The 20,522-nt window shown below is 28.9% G+C and overlaps 1 protein-coding gene across 1 annotated transcript in view; it reads left to right on the top strand.

Moving 5' to 3' along the window:
• Positions 1 to 13,815, top strand: part of noi (splicing factor 3a subunit 3 noi) — a 33,353-nt gene extending 19,538 nt beyond the window's left edge. Inside the window, exons 11-17 of the mRNA XM_016070539.4 lie at positions 1,336 to 1,403; positions 2,904 to 3,084; positions 3,849 to 4,013; positions 8,841 to 8,951; positions 10,177 to 10,267; positions 10,350 to 10,405; positions 13,640 to 13,815. Coding sequence (XP_015926025.1) covers positions 1,336 to 1,403; positions 2,904 to 3,084; positions 3,849 to 4,013; positions 8,841 to 8,951; positions 10,177 to 10,267; positions 10,350 to 10,405; positions 13,640 to 13,717 — 750 coding nt within the window. The 3' untranslated portion in view covers positions 13,718 to 13,815. The remainder of the gene's footprint in view (positions 1 to 1,335; positions 1,404 to 2,903; positions 3,085 to 3,848; positions 4,014 to 8,840; positions 8,952 to 10,176; positions 10,268 to 10,349; positions 10,406 to 13,639) is intronic.
• The last annotated feature ends 6,707 nt before the right edge of the window (positions 13,816 to 20,522 follow it).

The following is a 20,522-nucleotide window of genomic DNA, read 5'->3' as shown; positions in this document are numbered from 1 at the left end:
ATATAATTTTAATGCACGGTGTTTTGTTTTACATAAATGTTATAAGATGTTACACCACCGTGTTTTATTGCAGAAAGCTTTTGGTTTTATACGACACTGTTGTGAAAATTTAGAGACTAAGTGAAAATTTAGCTCTTTTATAAAACAACTGTTCTTATACCAACTAAACCTTAATATGAGGTTACTAAGCTTTCCATTGCTTAAAAGTATACTATGCCTGAGTATGAAAAGAAAGTCTGAAGTTGTTTGCAAAAAATGTTGAACTATACTTTTTGTGGAAGTCCTTTACAACAGTTTCTGTAATGAGCATCAGTCAGTTGCCATAATTTCTTCCTATGTAATCAAAGTTGCCCCAAAGTTTCATTTTTGTAGATTTTTGGTGGGAATAATATTGACCACCCCTTTGAGATTCTTAGTAAGTTACTTCTATTGTAAATTATTGTTATTTTTTCACATCTATTGTTATATTTTCTCATTCTTTTTCTTTTTTACATAATGCAGTATTTTTGTTTACTATGTATGAATACATTTTATATTCATAAAAACCATATTAGGTCGAATTGTTGTCTTAATTTTTTTAATGATTGATTTTTTTACATTTTTTTGTAAAACATCTGTTTAAAAATAAAACTGTGGTAGACTGAAAAATTCTATGCCTTTTAGCTATATCAACTTGCTTTACGCCCTGATCTACTTCTGAAAATATTTTAAACTTTTCTTCAAATGTTAATGTCTTAAAGAGCACCATCATACATTTAAAGTTTTAGTATCATAAAACAAGTGGTCAGTTCAAAGTACAACATAGTGGTCAATCGTAACAAACACATATTAGTATTTCTCTCTTCCATTCCATCATTTCTACAATGACCTCCTATCATGGATTGATTGCAATATCTATTTTATAATTTCTTTTTCATTTTATTTATCAATAATCTTTTGTTTTCAATTTGATCTTCATGTGTTATTTTTCAATTCAATATTTGTTTCCCCCCCAAAAATTATTATGTTTCAGTGGTATTGTTAAATATAGCTCCTGTTAAATATAGCTTCAGTGGTATTGTTAAATATAGCTTCTATATATTGTTAAATATAGCTCCTTCTGAAAAAATGATTATTAATGTTGACAGGTTAAAAATGTATCAAAAACAGAACTAACAGAATGTGAGATAATTACTCCTAACAAGTCAATTTTTCTTTGTGTATCTAAAAATTATAATTATTGCTCTATTTTAGGCTTAAGACTTTTTTTTTTTTTTTTACATGATCTTAGTATCAATAAAAAAAAATTTTTTCTTCTTTTGTATGATGCTGTATTTTTATGTATTTATATTTCAGGAATTGGCCTCTCTGGGATTGGATAGATTGAAATCTGCTCTTATGGCTTTAGGTTTAAAATGTGGCGGGTAAGTGGTAGCCTTGATTGACTTATTTAGTTTTTTTTAAATCTTATTTTATGTTTTACCATTATATGCAGACATTTGAAATGCTCTTCAGTTGCCATTGATTTTTAGTGGCATTATATTAACAACATACCTGCCAACTCTACTGGATTAACCAGCAGACTATTGGATTTTGCCCGTTTCTCCTGATCTAATGGCTTAGTAAAAATTCTTATGTTTTTTGTATATTTTAGAAAACTTAATAAAATTGAGTAAGTTTTCTAACATAATCCCGATTGAAATAGAATTTATTGCTTGCTTTAATACTTAAGTAATGCTTATTCATAATGAAGCTAGCCTCATATTTAGTAATCAGTTGGAAGCTTTTTTTTGTTCTAAAATTTTTAGTTTATTTTTATTCAGAACACCTTTTTTAAATTAATTTAAAAAATTTTTTTAACTGTCAATAATAAATTACTATTAAAAATTATGAATTAACATAATTATAAAACATTTCTAGTTCATTTAATGCCGATCATAAATACAAAATATTGCTGATTATCTAATGTTATTAGAATGATTAAGTTTTTGTATTTTGATGATAATAAGAATCCCTAAATCTCCCTATATGTTAAATATTTAGTATATTATGCAATAGTTATCATAAAACTTGTATTTCAAAAAATCTGGATATTTTCTTATCTGTGTTAGTAGTCATGTAAAAAGACACTTCAATACTGAAATAAGATGCAATCTTAATTTTTTGAGTTATTGTGTATTTCTCTAATTATGGAACTATTTAAGTGATAAAAAAATTAACATGCAATTAATGCAAAAAAATTTTAGTAATTCTTTAGCTGTAATATTTTTATTTAATAGTGGTCAAAAAAGTTTTAACTTTAAAGTTGCAAATTTTTACCTCCTTCTCTACCATGTCATTTTAAATTATAAATTCAAATATTTGAATTGACTCGATCAAACGAAAAAAGTTTTAAAAAAAATCATAATTTTACAAGCATTATTAATGGAATATATTAGAATGTTAGATTTTATAGTTTGAAATTCAAAATATTTTTGCCTTTTAATACTGAATACTGAAATTTAAAATTAATTTTTTCACATTTTTTTTGTTGTTAAAATCCATTGTTATAGAAATTTTTTTATAATTCCTCAAATCAAATTAGTGTTTTTTTATTGCTTTTTTAAGTTTAAGACTAACTTTTTTAAGTTAAGACAAAATTTTTAAGACTTAGAAACTTATTGTATTTTTGGCCACTGAATCAATCTCCCTTGATTTATTTTTAAATTATTTTTGATATTAGATTGTTATGGTTTAAAGATACAGTTTATTTTTAACATATTTGTGACTTTAATCTACAACAAACAATTTCCAGTATATATTCATTATCATATTGTCGCATATCATTTTTCAGCTTTAAAACTGGGCTTTTTAAATTTAAGCACATAATTCACTTTTGATTTATTTAATAATTATCTTTGCATATCTCTCTCATTTTTTATCAGTACTCTCGAAGAAAGGGCTCAAAGACTCTTTAAAACAAAAGGAAAAAGTCTGAAAGAATTGGATCAAACTATGTTTGCTAAATCTAAACCAGGTAAAGCTGGACGTACTAAAGATGTTGAAAAACAAAAAGATATTGCTTTACTTGAAGCTCAGCTGTACAGATTTGTTGAAATTCTCTCAGTAAGTCAAATTTTCTGCTAAGCTTAGTATACATGTTTTAAAATGTGCTTTGTTTGTACCACTTCATTTTTTTTTAAAGAGATACCTTTTTAAATCACTTTTTTAAATGTAAACTTTTACAATAGTTTTGGAAGGGAACATTTCTAAAGTTACGTAGTTTCCATTGTACATAATTATTAGGCTAGTATCCTCTAATTGTGTTTGGAAAATTTACTAAATTATATAGTTTTTTAGAAGTAATTAGTTTTTATAGATTTTAACAAGGTTCAGTATTTATAAAAAAGTATTCTTAACCTTGGGTAGAGTATTCTTGTTTTTGAAAAGTATTTTTATTCTTTCACATATCTTTTGAGTTTTGTGTGTAAAAAATAATAAAAAATGTTAAAAGATATATGTTTTCCTACTTCTGTATTATAAAAGTAATTATTTCTACAATTATTGTCTCGTAAAAATTTTGGTGAATGTGTGAAGTACATATTTACAGGATATTTCCGAACAAACAAAAAAAATTTTTTTTTTCCATTTATGATTTGAGTGAAAAAATTAATTTCCAACTCCTTTATTATTCTTTTATTTAAAGATTATTTTTTGTGCTTAATATCAGTAATTCCTCCTCTAACTAAAACTACTAAAATGTGATAATTTCTTTTAAAAATTAATAAAAATCCAAATTATATTTTTGCAGAAATATATACATATTTTTTTTTTTTAAAAAAAGGATGCGAAATTGGGTTATTTATAAATGCTATATAATTCTTTTGTAGGAACAGCGACAAGCGACTAAAGAAAATGTTCAAAGAAAACAAGCCAGAACTGTTGGTGAAAGAGAAGAATCGGATAATGAAGCGTCTGAATCAGATTCTGATGATGAAGATGACAATGATGTCATTTACAATCCTAAGAATCTACCTCTTGGCTGGGATGGAAAAGTATGCCTTTTCAATTTGTTATTTATTCTAATAATACTATTTACCTTCACATATAGTTTATCATATGAGAATATCTTTGTAAATAGAATTGTACTGTGAAATTGAAGATAGTATATTTTAAAAAAAAAAATCTATGTGTAATTTTTGTTGACACACTCACATTAGATTCAGACTATTCAGTTTGGTAGTTGTGGCTACAAATTAGATTTTAGTTATGTTATCTATATTATATCAGACAAATATTAAATTATTTTTTTAAAAAATTATTTCTGGTGCAAAATTTATGTAATTAAAGTAAAATAATGAACATATCTCTTTTTATTCATAATTGTTTTTTAATTTCGTAGAAGCTTTTTCAGCTTCCAAGATTTTTGCAGTTGGAAAAAAAGAGTTGAAATTGTTTAATGTCAGCTTAAAAAAACAAAACATTTTTGACCTATTCTGCAGATTATGTATTAGTTTTTAATTCTGAAGCCACTTAAGAAAATTTGTTCGCTTTACTGAATAACAAATTTTTAAAAAATCAGTTCTGCAGGCAGGGAAAACTATCAGGTGTATAATTTATTCCGAATATCAGGGTTCCCACTCTATGATGAGATTGAAATTCAAGGACTTTCCAGGACTTTTCAAGGACCTCAACAAAATTTTCAAGGACCTTAATCTAAGACCAATTTTAAAAATTATTCTCTTCTATTTTACTAGAAGCAACAATGCTTGTTGTGGCAATAATTAATTTCAAATGTAATACCTAAATCAGGGTTCCCACGGTCCTTGAGAGTCCTTGAATTTTTTTTGCTAAATTTAGGTCCTTGAAAGTGCTTGAAAAACGTCTTAGGTCCTTGAATTTGTCCAATACTGCCGGCGGCTCTTTTTATAAAACATCCGCGGATCTTTCTGTTTTGTTCCCGAGCTCTCTCACGTGGTTTTTAACGTCACCGTTTCTAACCGGCCCTAGCGTCTTGGTGTCTGCCAAGCGCGTGGAGCACAGCAGACAATCAATGCGTTCGGGGCGAGACTCCACTTCATCTTCTGTCGCATATGCTTAGATCTTCTTTTTTCTCATCGAAACTGGAATACTCTCGAATTTCGTAACAATATGTACCTTGTAGTTTTCAATAAATTTGCCGTTTTACCATCCGCACTTGTCCTTACGTTTGCGTCATTTCAAAACTTTATTCTAAAGCGTATTCGCAAAGGCACGGCTTCGTATTTGTGTTATGTAGTTTAGACTAGTTATGCCTGGGAAGTGCTATTTTAATCCCCAATGGATGGATAATCAAGCTTATGAAGAATGGATTTTATCGATGCCCGAAAAGAAGTTCAGAGCCAAGTGCCGATTATGCATGAAAGAGATCGATATCGCGAAAATGGAAGAATCTGCTCTGAAATCACACATCAAAGAAAGGTAAAACAAAAAAGCAGTCTCATGCCCTGAGTTCTCTTTTTCCAAAGACATGAACATCTAATTCATCTGGTGTAAATACTCCTTCAACATCGTGTGCCCCATGTGAAACAGAAACTTTAGTGGCCGAGGTAACATTGTCTTCTTATCTGGTCAAAAGGAATGTGCTTGATGCTGAAATTCTCTGGAGTCTGAAGTGCATCACTAGTAATTATTCATGTAACTCCTGTGAAGGGATTAGTAAATTGTTCTCCAAAATGTTTGCTGATAGCTGTATAGCGAGACAATTTTTTTGTAGTGCCACAAAGTAAGCCTATTTGGGCTCCTTTGGATTGGCACTATACTTCAAAGGGATTCTTATAAATAAGCTGAAGAATGCTGATTGCTACACTGTACTCTTTGATGAGACGTTAAATCAGTCTCTACAATCTAAGCAGAAGGACATTATGGTAAGGAATTGATAATAAAGTTTGCACTAAGTATCTTACCTCCCAATTTATGGGTCATGGAACTGCAGAAAATATTTTGTCCTCTTTTTACAAATGCATGAATGATGGTTAAAAGCTCTCTAAAATACTTCAATTATCCATGGATGGACCCTATGTCAATTGAAAATTCTATTAGAAGCTTCAGTGTGAATTAAAAGAGAAATATTCCCACCAGGTCATATTCATTGGCAGTTGTGGATTACACATAACGAATAATGCTTTTAAACATGGTGAAAATGGGATATGTTCCTTCTAATTTTTATTTTCAGAAAGAATTGTTGCTGCATAACATTTAGAGAAGGTTGTGTAAATTATGGATGAATAATTTCAGAAACGATGTTTAATAGAGGAGAGGAGGGGGTTATGGAATAGTCATGGAATGTGGAATACCTAAGATTTAGCTCTGTCTTTCATGCAGCCTTCACATGGAAATACACAGGATTAAAGGATTTCACCATTAACACCTCATTACCAATAGTTATAGATTGTGCTGAAAATGATTTTGTGAATTAATATGTAAAACCAGTAGGGTTGTTTTTAAAAAAATATAAATTTTAGTCCATAATACATATACTCTCTTCTCTCTATATAGGCAAAGCATTTAGGTATTATATTTGAAATTAATTATTGCCATAACAAGCATTGTTGCTTCTAGTAAAATAGAAGAGAATAATTTTTAAAATTGGTCTTAGATTAAGGTCCTTGAAAATTTTGTTGAGGTCCTTGAAAAGTCCTGGAAAGTCCTTGAATTTCAATCTCATCATAGAGTGGGAACCCTGTAAATGCTTTCCCTATATAGAGAGAAGAGAGTACATGTATTATGGACTACCATTTATATTTTTTTAAAAACAACCCTACTGGTTTTACATATTAATTCACAAAATCATTTTCAGCACAATCTATAACTAATGGTGAAATCCTTTAATCCTGTGTATTTTCACGTGAAGGCTGCATGAAAGACAGAGCTAAATCTTAGGTATTCCATATTCCATGACTATTCCATAACCCCCTCCTCTCCTCTATTAAACATCGTTTCTGAAATTATAAAATTTATTCATCCATAATTTACACAACCTTCTCTAAATGTTATGCAGCAACAATTCTTTCTGAAAATAAAAATTAGAAGGAACATATCCCATTTTCACCATGTTTAACATTATTCATTATGTGTAATCCACAACTACCAATGAATATGACCTGGTGGGAATATTTCTCTTTTAATTCACACTGAAGCTTCTCATAGAATTTCAAATTGACATAGGGTCCATCCATGGATAATTGAAGTATTTTAGAGAGTTTTTAACCATCATCCATGCATTTGTAAAAAGAGGACAAAATATTTTTTGCAGTTCCATGACCCATAAATTGGGAGGTAAGATACGTAGTGCAAACTTTATTATCAATTCCTTACCATAATGTCCATCTGCTTAGATTGTAGAGACTGATTTAACGTCTCATCAAAGAGTACAGTGTAGCAATCAACATTCTTCAGCTCATTTATAAGAATCCCTTTGAAGTATAGTGCCAATCCAAAGGAGCCCAAATAGGCTCACTTTGTGGCACTACAAGAAAATTGTCTCGCTATACAGCTATCAGCAAACATTTTGGAGAACAATTTACTAATCCCTTCAATGGAGTTATATGAATAATTACTAGTGATGCACTTCAGACACCAGAGAATTTCAGCATCAAGCACATTCCTTTTGACCAGATAAGAAGACAATGTTACCTCGGCCACTAAAGTTTCTGTTTCACTTGGGGCACACGATGTTGAAGGAGTATTTACACCAGATGAATTAGATGTTGATGTCTTTGGAAAAAGAGAACTCAGGACATGAGACTGCTTTTTTGTTTTACCTTTCTTTCATGTGTGATTTCAGAGCAGATTCTTCCATTTTTGCGATATCGATCTCCTTCATGCATAATCGGCACTTGGCTCTGAACTTCTTTTCGGGCATCGATAAAATCCATTCTTTACAAGCTGGATTATCCATCCATTGGGGATTAAAATAGCACTTTCCAGGCATAACTAGTCTAAACTACATAACACAAATACGAAGCCGTGCCTTTGCGAATACGCTTTACAATAAAGTTTTGAAATGACGCAAACGTAAGGACAAGTGTGGATGGTAAAACGGCAAATTTATTGAAAACTACAAGGTACATATTGTTACGAAATTCGAGAGTATTCCAGTTTCGATAAGAAAAAAGAAGATCTAAGCATATATGACAGAAGATGAAGTGGAGTCTAGCCCCGGACACATTGATTGTCTACTGTGCTCCGCGCGCTTGGTAGACACCAAGATGCTAGGCCCGGTTAGATACGGTGGCATTTAAAACCACGTGAAAGAGCTCGGGAACAAAACAGAACGAATGAGAAAGATCTGCGGGTGTTTTATAAAAAGGGCCGCCGGCAGTATTGGACAAATTCAAGGACCTATTAAGTTTTTCAAGGACCTAAGACGTTTTTCAAGCACTTTCAAGGACCTAAATTTAGCACAAAAAAATTCAAGGACTCTCAAGGACCGTGGGAACCCTGAATATGTGTCAGTTTTAAACTGTCAAGTCATTTAAGAGAATCTGTATTTTTTTTTTTTTTTTTAATCGCTGTGCTGTTTCTCTATTGAACACCAGAGGAACACAGAAAAGAAAAAACTTCCAGATTTAACAGAAGAAAAAAAATCAATAATTAGTTAAAAGTTTCTCTGCTTAGAATGATTTTATTTTCTTGATTTCTGTTGAAAATAATTTTTAGATTAAGTCAGTTCTCTTAACTGCAGTTTGTGTGTAATCATTTTATATTTTTTGCACACATAAATATATAATACATTAAGTATTTTGTATTATATAATTTTTATTCTCTTATATAAGTTTTTATATGTACAATATATTTTTTATTATATATGGAATATTTATTTTAGTGAATTTATTTTTTAGCCTATTCCTTATTGGTTATACAAGTTACATGGATTGAATATAACATATAGCTGTGAAATATGTGGTAATTTCACGTATAAAGGCCCTAAAGCATTCCAGAGACATTTTGCTGTAAGAATTTTTCTATAACATATTTAATTACGTTTTATATCAAACTTTTAAGCTGGTAATTTAAAGTTTAACTAGATGCAACAATCTGTTGATCAATGGGTTGAGAAAATGTTCTTTTATGTTTATAAATTTTATCGTATATTATTTGATAGAGGAACAAACAGGAGTTCAAATTTATGATCATTAGCTTCTTACGCAGATCTTAGTTTGTTGCATTCTCTTGTTTTGCAACAAGAGAATGCAACTAATCTACTAGCTAATCTACTTAGCTCTTGTTGCTAAGTAGATTACAAGAAAAACTTGTTTTGCAACAAGTTTTTCTTGTAATCTACTTAGTTCCTACAAATTGCTAAAACTTAGGGCTTTAATTTATTGAATAGCATATGAGAAATAAACTTAAGTTTCCAATTATTCTAATTGCTTTTATTTATTTGATTTACTTGGAATTGAAAATATGATATATATATGCATACCTGCCAAATTAATCCTTTCGAGGATTGTTTTCCAAAGTGGTAGTATATTCGAATTTAAATTGCAATTCTAGGCAGAAACATGTGCTGTTTTTGTATAAGGTTTATATGGACAAACACAACAGTATTTTATACCAATATATATGTTTAAATTTTTTAAAAACAGTGGTGGTCAAAAAGATTTTAAACTAAATTTATAAATGGAAGAAATATATAGAAAGCATACATTTTACTACCACATTAAATATAGAAATAAAATTTTACGCCAAATGCGCAAAAGTTGGCAGGTATGTATATGCAAAATTTAAATGTTTTTCCACACTGCAATACGAACTTAATATATATTAATGAACCATTTGTCAAATAATTTATAAGTAGTTTTTTTATTTATTCACAGGTACTCTAACAGTAGGTTTAATAAAATTTCAAAAATAAGGAATTTTTTTTTTTTTTTTTTAAATCTGTTTCTAGGTTTTCTTGATTTAATATTGCATATTACTGCATTTTAAAACAATTTCCTAGTTGTAATATTTTGTATAGCCGGGTATATTGTTAAAAATGACTCAGTCAATAATTAGCATAACTGAGATTATGTACTTTAGTCGTTTAAATGCCTGTTACCTTTTTTGGTGGGAAAAAAAAAACCAAGTCAGTGTACTTAGTTTATAGCTTTATACACACTATAGTATTTCTTACCTATCTATTAAGATAGGATCTATTAGCGTGCCTGAGTAATTAATAAAATCTTCTCATAGGAATGGAGGCACGCACACGGTATGAGATGCTTGGGAATTCCAAACACAGCTCATTTTGCTAATGTCACTCAGATAGAAGATGCTCTTGGATGTAAGTACATGTTTTATTTAAAGAGTTTTGTATAAAAGTCTTTTCTTACTTTTGCTATAATAAAATGTCTTATCTATTTTAGTGTGGCAAAAGTTAAAGGAGCAGAAGCAAAAAGAGCGATTTTTGCCAAGCAATGAAGTAAGTCTTTTCTTAATGCTTTCTTTTTTGTGGTTTTCTTTGGCTTAAAATGTTTTTCTGCTCACACACATTACCTATGCACATGGGAACTTTCGAGATTTTATAAACTTTTTTTTATGCATATCTTGTTTAGTCTTTCTCCTAGTAGACTCTATTCTATAATTAAATTATAATTATTAAAATCAGACACATGGAAGAAGGAAGATATTTATGATTATAAAAGAAAGCGTTTGCGTAATTATATTCAGATTTCTTATCTTTGCAAATGCATACTTTTTTAAAAGAAAGAGTGCTATCTTTGACTAATCTCAACTTATTAATTTGTTATGCAAAATGTAATAATTCAAACTAATTGGAAATTTTATGAAAAATACATTATACTTCTCCTATTAATATAATTATTTATGAACTAATTATATCAATTCAGGAAAAATAAAATTAAGGAAAATTGTTTCGAGGTGCAACATGGTATATTCTAGATAGATAACATTAATTTTGAATTATCTTCTAAATTTGTTAGTTTGCTAATGTTGGATATTTTATGAAATTCAAACCTTAAAAAAAAGTTTTTCTATTCTTTCATTTTGTGAATGGTAATTTACAAGAAAATATATTTGACATAGCCAACCTGCTATTAGAAAAACCTGTTTCACTTCACCTACCTTGGCCTCATATACCAATGTACAGGGGTTGGACAAATTAATGGAAACACTTAGGAGAATTATTTTAAAATTTTAGAAGTGTTCAAGTCATGTATTTTAGAGGTTTCAGGAACCAGCAATAAATTATAAATAAAAAAAGACCGCTTTTGAACTCCCTATGCCAAGTAATACAACAATAAGCTTGTAACTTAATCACGTTTATTATTATATGAAAAAAAATTGTGAACCTAGCTTAAATATTCTTGGAAACATGGACATTTCCATAAAAATAATATTTTTGCCTTATGTTTTCTTACTATGACTACAAAATTTTTAGAGTAATTTTTCCATTGAGAAAGAAAATTGTTAAAAATTGTGCAAGCTATGAGTATTTAAAGTAATTCTTTCATACTGAAACATTTTTAAAAAAAAATTAATAACAAATGATAATACCCTAAAATGATGATCCAGACAACAAAATGTAATATCAGGAAATAAAGACATAATTTAATAGGCTGTGGTCCTTCAAAATGACGATGCCATTTACAATAAATCTTGTTTAATAGTACATAATAAAATTTGTGGATAAGCTTTTTCCAAATTAATGAAAACTACTTATAAAATTTTTTAAATTTTAAAGAAATTTAAATCTAAACTTTTTTTTTCTTCATAAGTTACAAAATTATGAAGGAAAAAAAAACAATTTTTAACTGGTTTCTGCACATGCACAATATAAAAAATACTACTTTCAATACTCATATCTTGCACAATTTTTAAAATGTTTTTATTATTAATAAAAATTTCGTTGAATATTCCTGTTATAGTAAAAAAGAAAGACTTTATAAAAAATTTCCATAACTCCATGACAGGGTGCATAGCCAGATTTATCAACAAAAAATAAGCACTCAAAAGATATTTTTAATCACTTTCCAAAAGAAAAATCATAATTAGTGCAGTAATAAGTAAAAAAAAAAAATTGTCTTCTATCGTTTAAATTTCTCAATTTATTATCATAAAATTTAAAAAGATAGGAAATGAAGCACTTTTTAAAAATGCTATGCATCCTGCATGAATATTTAAGCTAGATTTACAAAATTTTGTGCCATTATTTCATGTGATAATCAACATATTTGGCATGAGTTACAAGTTTATCTCTGTATTTTTGGGCATAGGAATGAAAATTTATTTTTTTGCACCCTAATTCATTGCTGGTCTCCCAAACCTCGTTTTAAACTGTATGTCAGAAACACGAAAAAACAAGTTAGTATAAAAGTGTTTCCATTATTTTGGCAAAAAAATAAATTTTCTTTCTGAAAATCTTTTGATTCATCATATGCCTAGTAAACTTTAAATGGTTACCCACACTACTCTTTTGTGCAAATATCAAGTATCTTTACTAAATTTCTCCACTAGGTGTAATTAAAAGTGCTATTTTAAACTTAATGACTGTCAATTTATTTATTCATTGCTCCGACATATAACTAATCCACAGGATTCAAACTTTTTAGGCCACATGCTTATTTATTATTTTCTACAAATACAGTAAGAGTTATAGGGTTGTCTCTAAAAATGATTTATACTAATCAATATTACAATAATTGAAGAATTTTTTAATTCTGTTTTGTACAAAAATGTCAAGTCTACTGTATTCTCGTTAAATTTTTTAATGCATACTAGTTATTGCAAGTAATACTATAAAAATCTATAACTATAGTAATACTATAAAAATCTATCTATATAGCAGTCATTCAGTGTCCTATTAATAAAATTTTGTTGGAAACTGATAAAACTTTTAGTTTTGAACAAATTCTATGGAGTAATATAAACTCTATAACAAAAAAATTGACGCACCGAGAAGCAATTATCCGATAGCTTTCAACTCCCGCTTCCAACTGTGTCCTGACGATCAGGGCAGAAGGGGGATCCTGCCTTCACTATTGCACACCTCAACGGCCCTCAACAAGGCATTATGGTCTGGGGTGCCATTTCCTTTGGCAGCCGGACCCCTTTGGTTGTCATTAGAGGTACGCTTACTGCACAGTGGTACGTCAATGACATCCTAAGACCTGTTTTGCTACCGTTCCTTTTGCAGTGCCCTGGACTGGTTTTTCAGCAGGACAATGCCAGACCACATACGGCACGTGTTGCTATGAACTGTCTGCAAGCTTGTCAAACTCTTCCTTGACCTGCCAGATCTCTCTCCCATCAAACATGTCTGGGTTCTGATGGGAAGGCGATTGCATCTGGCACGGAATGTTGATGCCCTCGTTCGACAATTGGATCGAGTTTGGCAGGAAATACCGCAAGAGACCATCCCGGAGCTTTATCAGTCTATGCCACGCCGTGTGGCAGCTTGTATCCAGGCCAGAGGCCGGTCAACACCTCATTGAACTTGTTACTGTAACTCTGCAGTAAATTATTCAATTGTTCTGAAATTTTAATCATTGTTATTCTGTACATTGTCTTCCTATCCACCAATTTTCGTTTCAATCGGACAACTCCTTTTTGGTGCTGCGATTTTTTTGTTATAGAGTGTATTTTATGACAATGTAAATGCATTTATAGTTGCTTATAGTTAAAATTAATATTTCAGGAGGAGTATGAAGATACCCAAGGAAATGTTGTAAATAAGAAAACATATGAAGATTTAAAACGCCAAGGATTATTATAAATTTCATTATTTTGAAGGTTAGGCTGGAATTAAAAGCCCTTTTCATCTTATGAAATATTGTACAATGTTCATTTTAATAAAATTTTTGCATTATTTTATTGAGATTTTTAAGAATTTATGATTATTTATTGGTTCTAGCTGTGTGAACAAACTGATCAAAACTCTTACTTCAATATCGGGTTTCAATTTTCCCATCTGATAAAATGAATCACTAATATCTTTAATAATGAATCTATAAATAAATAAAATCAGTTATTTTTGTTGAAGCTCAACATTCAAATAAATTTTTACGTTTTTATTTTGCTTATTTCTGGTAAATACCAACTCTGCACCGGCCCTAGTGCTGAAGTAAAATACCCTCAGTGGTAGAAGGATCATGGGTTAAAGTTCCCTTTGCCATCAGGCTAACCATGGGAAGTTTTCTTCTCCATGTAACACATTTCGGGTTAGTTCCATCAAAAAGTCCTCCATGCAGTCAAATTCTTGATCTGGAGTTCCCTTGTCTTCTGGATTGGGTTCAACTATTATGGCTAGAATCTTACTTCAGTAGCATTTAAAGTTATGATTAAAATCTTCTTGATTGGGGATGCAAAAGAGAATGAAAACGGATTCAGTAACCACACTCTGTAAAATTTAGCATTGTAACCCTGCATCTTTTTTACAAGAAAAGGGACACATAACTATACCAAATTTTTATAAATTATTGAATAGCTTATTCAGCAGTAAAACTATAACTTTAATTTTAGTTTGTTTGCATATGTGCTACTAGAAAACTAATATTTTATCAGAAAACTGACAAGTTTTTGGCATTTAAGAACAAATAACTCAATATAAATTTTGAAAATACATTAGAAAATAGACTTTGAAAATTTGATAGTAATTTAAAAGTTAAAAAAAATAATACCTATAATTTTGAGCCCCAGACAAAAAATATACCTACTCCATGCTAATTAAAAAGAGATTTTCTTTTTCAATCTGTTATGACCTCTCAGCTAATCAATGCTGCTACTTGTATTTCATAACATTTTAAACTATATTTGGATATAGGAACTCTGGTTACAAACAGTCTGATCTAAAGTAATGTATAAAAAATATCCATTATTGATTGAAAGTAATGCAATTTATCACACAGCAAAACTTAACAGTATTAATTTAATATTGTGTAAAACAGCAAAACAAAATTTTACAAGAAAAGTTGTATTACCTATGCTGAGTAGTTTTCTTCAAAACCAAACAATTTAAGAAAAAGGTAACTATGTCACAGGGAAAGCATTCTATTGTCATGTCCAGGTAACAGAGGTGCTTAAATGTCAAGTAGCAAGCAGATCCAATTAAAGCCAACAAATAAATGTACCACTGAACACTACCCAGTGAATCTCTAGATCCCAGGACTTTTCTACCTTTTTATGCATATATTAATCAGACAAAACAATTAGACTTTTAATTAAGGATGATCCAACATCTGCATCAAGTAAAAAGCAATGTTATTTGATACTTAGAAATATTCGAATTTCAACCGTTATTATTTACAGTTTGTGGTGGCTCAGGGAAAAGAGCGTTCACCTTCCAATGAGATGAACCGGGTTTGAATCCCAGCGATGGCTGGTTGATACGAATTCTACACCTGGCTCGCACCGACCACAGTGTTGATTTAAAATATCCTCAGTGGTAGATGGATCATGGGTTTTTCCTCTATCCAATGCAGATGCTGGTTAGTTTCATCAAAAAGTCCTCCAAGAAGGCAAATTTCACCCAATACTTGATCTAAGAGTTTTCTTGTCTTTTGAATTGGGTTCAAAATTACAAGACTACGGAGTTGAACATCAGTAGTAGTAAATCCAAAATTGGGTTGGTTGCTCAACAACTGTTATAATACAGTTCTAAGAAGAAAAAGATTTTTTTTTTATATTTAAACCTATGACATAATTTTACCTGCATAGATCAGCTGGCACGGTATTGTTTGTTTATGGGATGGAGAATTATGCCTTCTACCTATGATTTTACCTATTAGAGCTCATAACCAGGACCCCTTCTACCATTAAAATATTTTGATATTAAAACTAATTATTAACACTCTTATGTGTGGCAAAGCACCAGATAAAATCCGATTTACTGATCTCTTCCTTTAAAATATTTATGCATTGCAATGCTCATGCAGGGTTTTCAAAATTAAAGAAATCAATACAGTGTTTGAATCCGTTATTGCTCTCTATTCCTGGATGACTAAACTTTCCTCTAATAGACTATCAACTTTTAGCAGTTTGCAAATGCAGGATGTTACCATAACATTTAAACATCTTCAAAGGTTATTAAGATTAAATTTTATTATTTAACTAAAATTTAAAATAATTTAAAAGTGTGTACACTGAGGAAATATAAAAAAAAGCACTTGTTTAAATGCAATTTATGAATTTAATAACTAGTTACAAAGTAGTACTGACTGAAAGTTACTCCAGGGTTAATTATTTCTTCGGTGTTACAATTAAGGATGTATCAAATTAATAACTTTTCATTTAATCATATGATTGTCATGTGGGCTATCGTAATGGTTTTTGGAGACCTAAAATCAAAAATACTTATTAATTAGTGAAGACAATATTTTAAGTAATTAACTTACCTTTTATACTGGATTTAGATTCTTGACTCTCAAAACATGGAAGGTACGATGTAGTAAATATGATTCCAATAGTTTGAACTCCTTAATGTTAATTTCGCATTAACATTAATTTCTGTGACACTTGCCTGTTATCCACTGTTGTATTTATATTAATGAAAGAAACAATTATGACAACTCAAAACTAAATCACTTTGCAAAAGAATTTTAATATATATTTCACTTTTTAAAAGTATACATAATGTATCTTTTCTGCAGCCAATAATAAAATCTTCAATTTCTGCTTAAACATTCAGATAAAGCTATGACACAAACACCAAGCAACTAGGAATAATATAAAATTTGTAGAGTATACAAGTTTGAAAAACATGTAATAAAAACTCAATTTAAATAATTCATTAATTTTTTTTTCTTCAACAGTCTTAAAAATATTTAACAACTGTACATTATCTGCCAGTATTTTTTAGTTAAAAATTATACCAAATTTGCATTTTGATTTAGTCTAAATTGCAACTGGAAAAGTAAAGTAGGAGGCACAAAAATGGCAGTCGTAGATCAACACAAATATAAACTAAAAACGTAGTTTAAATTGCAACTGGAAAAGTAGAGTAGGAGGCACAAAAATGGCAGTCGTAGATCAACACAAATGTAAACTAAAAACAATGTAATATAAACAAAAAAAGTAAATGAGGTAGGCTGTAAATATAAACAAAATATAAAAAAATAACATTTCTCTCACATAAAAGTATACAAATAACAATGCAAGCAGACGATTTGAAAATCACTTTCCTTTTGCAAATTTTTTTCTTTGTAATAGTAAAAACTTAAGATGAGCTTTATAATTTAAAGAACACAACCAATCCTACACGATGCACAAATATTTTACAATGACAGAATAGGAAAGATACAACAGAATCCCAAGCTATCGATGCCAATAATTTTTCATTTAATGCTAAAATTTTTTTTTTGGTAGTCGTCGTTGAAATATAAAATAAACTTAAGTTATAGGCTCTCATGCTTATAAAGATTCAATGAGTTAACAATTTTTGAAATCTTTTTATGCTTCATAGATAACGTTCTCAGTTTTTCGAATGAATAATCATTAAAGAGTATTCAATTTCAAAACAAATGCTGTCAACGCCACTACCATTATTGAACATAGTATTTCTTTTGAAGAATATCATTAAAATTAAAAGTTTATACAATATTTTAATTGAAAAATTTAATAATAAATAAAAAGTTTAAGCCTTAATTATAAGTAATTTGACAAAACATAAAAGAATATGATTAAATGGTGAAAATAGTCTTTTGCTGTTTCCTCCTATAGTTTGACTGTGTTTTGTATATATATATATGTAACTAAGTTAAATAACAGATTAACAATTTTTACATTGGTAAAGAGCCCACATAAAAGCATAACAAAAAATTCTATATGCATAATCTATGCTTTTATCAGATGTTTCTTTCAACAATGTGTATTGAGGGCATTACCAATTGTGAAATGAATAAAAAAAAAGTAATAAATAAATAAACTCATTGTATGCATCTTAATTTTTTAATATGGTGTTGAAACTTTATCCTAATTTAATTGTAGACAAATAGTCTGCATCTACTTCTACAAAAGGATTCCTCCATAGAAATAATGAACTAAATAATTTCTAAATTAGTGATTTCCAAAACCTTTTTCCACAAACAATACATTACAAGCCAATAAAGCTTTGGCACAAGTTTAACTACACAAAGAATATTTCACAAATAAAGTTATACCATTATTTGTACTCAAACAAGGGAAGTAAAATAAATAGACAATTAACAAGGAAATACTTAATACAATTTGATACAAGAATATTTGTTATATCAGAAATACTAAATCAAGATACATATGAAATTTTTCAGTTGCTGTTAGTCATTTGGCAAATAAATATTTTGATATTGTTTAACAAGATACTGTTGACCAGAATTAACAAATCTAAATTATTTATTATTTGCATTTACAGAGATTTCCCGATATCCATACTAGTGTGCAATAGTTAATGCAATATCTTTAAATGGCGATCAAAAGTTATGCACAAGCAATTTCAGATTTTGGGTGCAATAAAATTTTATCACAATATAAAAATCTGATGACAATATTATTTTATTGCAGTCTTCCTACAACATTTTGTAGCATGCATAAAAAAGGTGATCTAGATACCATGCAACTTTTTTTTAAAAATATTATCCTTAGATTAATTTTTATCCATATTGTTAAAAGAACAGTAATTATGAAATAACTATTGTTTTTTTAAAAAATATATGATCAAAAGATTTCTTAATGAATTTATTCCAAATGTAATGAGCAAGTCTTAAATATTTTAGATAATAAATCATTCCCGCCAACCAAAAATTATGATGAACTAATATTTTTAATAAAGTAACTAATTGTTGTTTTTCTTCTTCAACTAAAAGAAGAAAAAAATATTTTAACTTTTTCTTTATTCTTGGTTAAAACTAAGCACACATTTATTAAAAATACCAGTAAGAATACTATATTTTATTTGTTTAGTATCATTTATGCCAATATATCTAATAAAATTTTTTTACCTAGGTATGTAACTAAGGCAATAAAACTTTAATAGCATTTAATAAATAAAACTTTACAATAACAAGCAGGACTTACATGCATATTTATATTTAAATGTCCTCAATAAACCACAGAAATATACATTTTCAATTCAGTAATATGCATGTTCTACAACTATATTTATACACTGTAATAATAATGTAAGATCAAACTATGATAAATTAATTAAATCTTAGATCATTGTATTTACAGTTATACCTATATTTCAAGATATTTTCTCGTAAAATTATTTTAATGAAAAATATTGAACACTTAAAACTGGTGGATTATTTATGGAGTGGCATTTTCAATAGAAGCATAAAGTTCTGAAAAACTGGTAAAAGAAAAAATATTTTTTAGTTATTTACTTTTAATTTTTAACTAAGTTAGTGGCCAACAGCAAATATTGTGAGAAAATATCCTTGTACATATATTGCAAAAGAGAAATGCTTATTATCGTGCTTTATACTATAAAATGTGATTTAAATGAGTTCGAGTATAATCAAAAAGTTATTGCATGCAACGAAAAGGTCATAAATTTGAAGACAGCTTGCCGGTGTAAAATACATGATTCTGAGTAGGAGCATTACAATTTAAAATAAGTCTTATAACAATCATTTTACTTTCACAATTATTATCAGAATTAATTTATCAGCAGCACAAAATAAATTTCCTAATCTTTTAATCTGAATATTTTGACAAGTTATTTCCAAACAATCTAAATCAGTAAAATATTATACATGCTTCTCAAAATTCTGAAAATTGCTAACAAATAAATTTTTTTTTAATATTTATTAAACTGTACAGTTAAATTCAGGTCAATCACCGGGATGTCAATAAATTTTATAATTTAATTCCAAAAATTTAAGGTTATTTTGTTTCCAAAAATCACCTTCTATGTTATGGAGTAGTTATCTTTATCTAGATGACATTTATACATTTCAAGTCAGTGAACTTTATACACCTCTTAAAATCGGACAAATCTATAAATTAAATATGTACATATATATTTGTCAATAGGTCACAAAATACAATAACACAAATAATTTTATCACAGATTTCAAAGACAGTAAAACTAGTGAACCTACCAAAAGAGGTAGGTTATTTTTTAAACACTGATAAAAGCCCTATACAGTCATTTATAGCAAATTAAGATATGCCGTTATTAACAAAACTCAAATATTTTTGAGAGATGATAATTATATACATAAATATTCTTAACTTAGATTAACAAGCTTTAATAATTAACAATTTATTCACAGAAATGAAATTATTTTGCACTACACAGCAATTTTTAAGAACAATGTTATAGATATATATTTGCATAGTACAACAGTTTCTATATTATCGAACTTCTATAATCTCGTATATTAATTTAATTTCAGCTTTAATTGACTTTCCTAATAATAGCTGTAAAATGAGGTAATACAAATAGAAACAAAAAAGAAATAATATTTGAAATTAACCTTTTGTTTACAGCACTTAGCTTGGTGAAGCCGGTCATCCTGATTCAGGTGCTGTACCGGCTGCAAGCAAAAATGAATAGCTGCTAACATGGAAAGGAAAGTAAAATTCATTTCAAACAACAA

The sequence above is a fragment of the Parasteatoda tepidariorum genome, chromosome 5 (genome assembly GCF_982258835.1).
Source record: "Parasteatoda tepidariorum strain Cologne lab strain chromosome 5, Ptep-v5.0, whole genome shotgun sequence".
In the NCBI taxonomy this organism is placed as follows: domain Eukaryota; kingdom Metazoa; phylum Arthropoda; class Arachnida; order Araneae; family Theridiidae; genus Parasteatoda; species Parasteatoda tepidariorum.
This window is presented reverse-complemented; position numbering and strand designations above follow the sequence as displayed.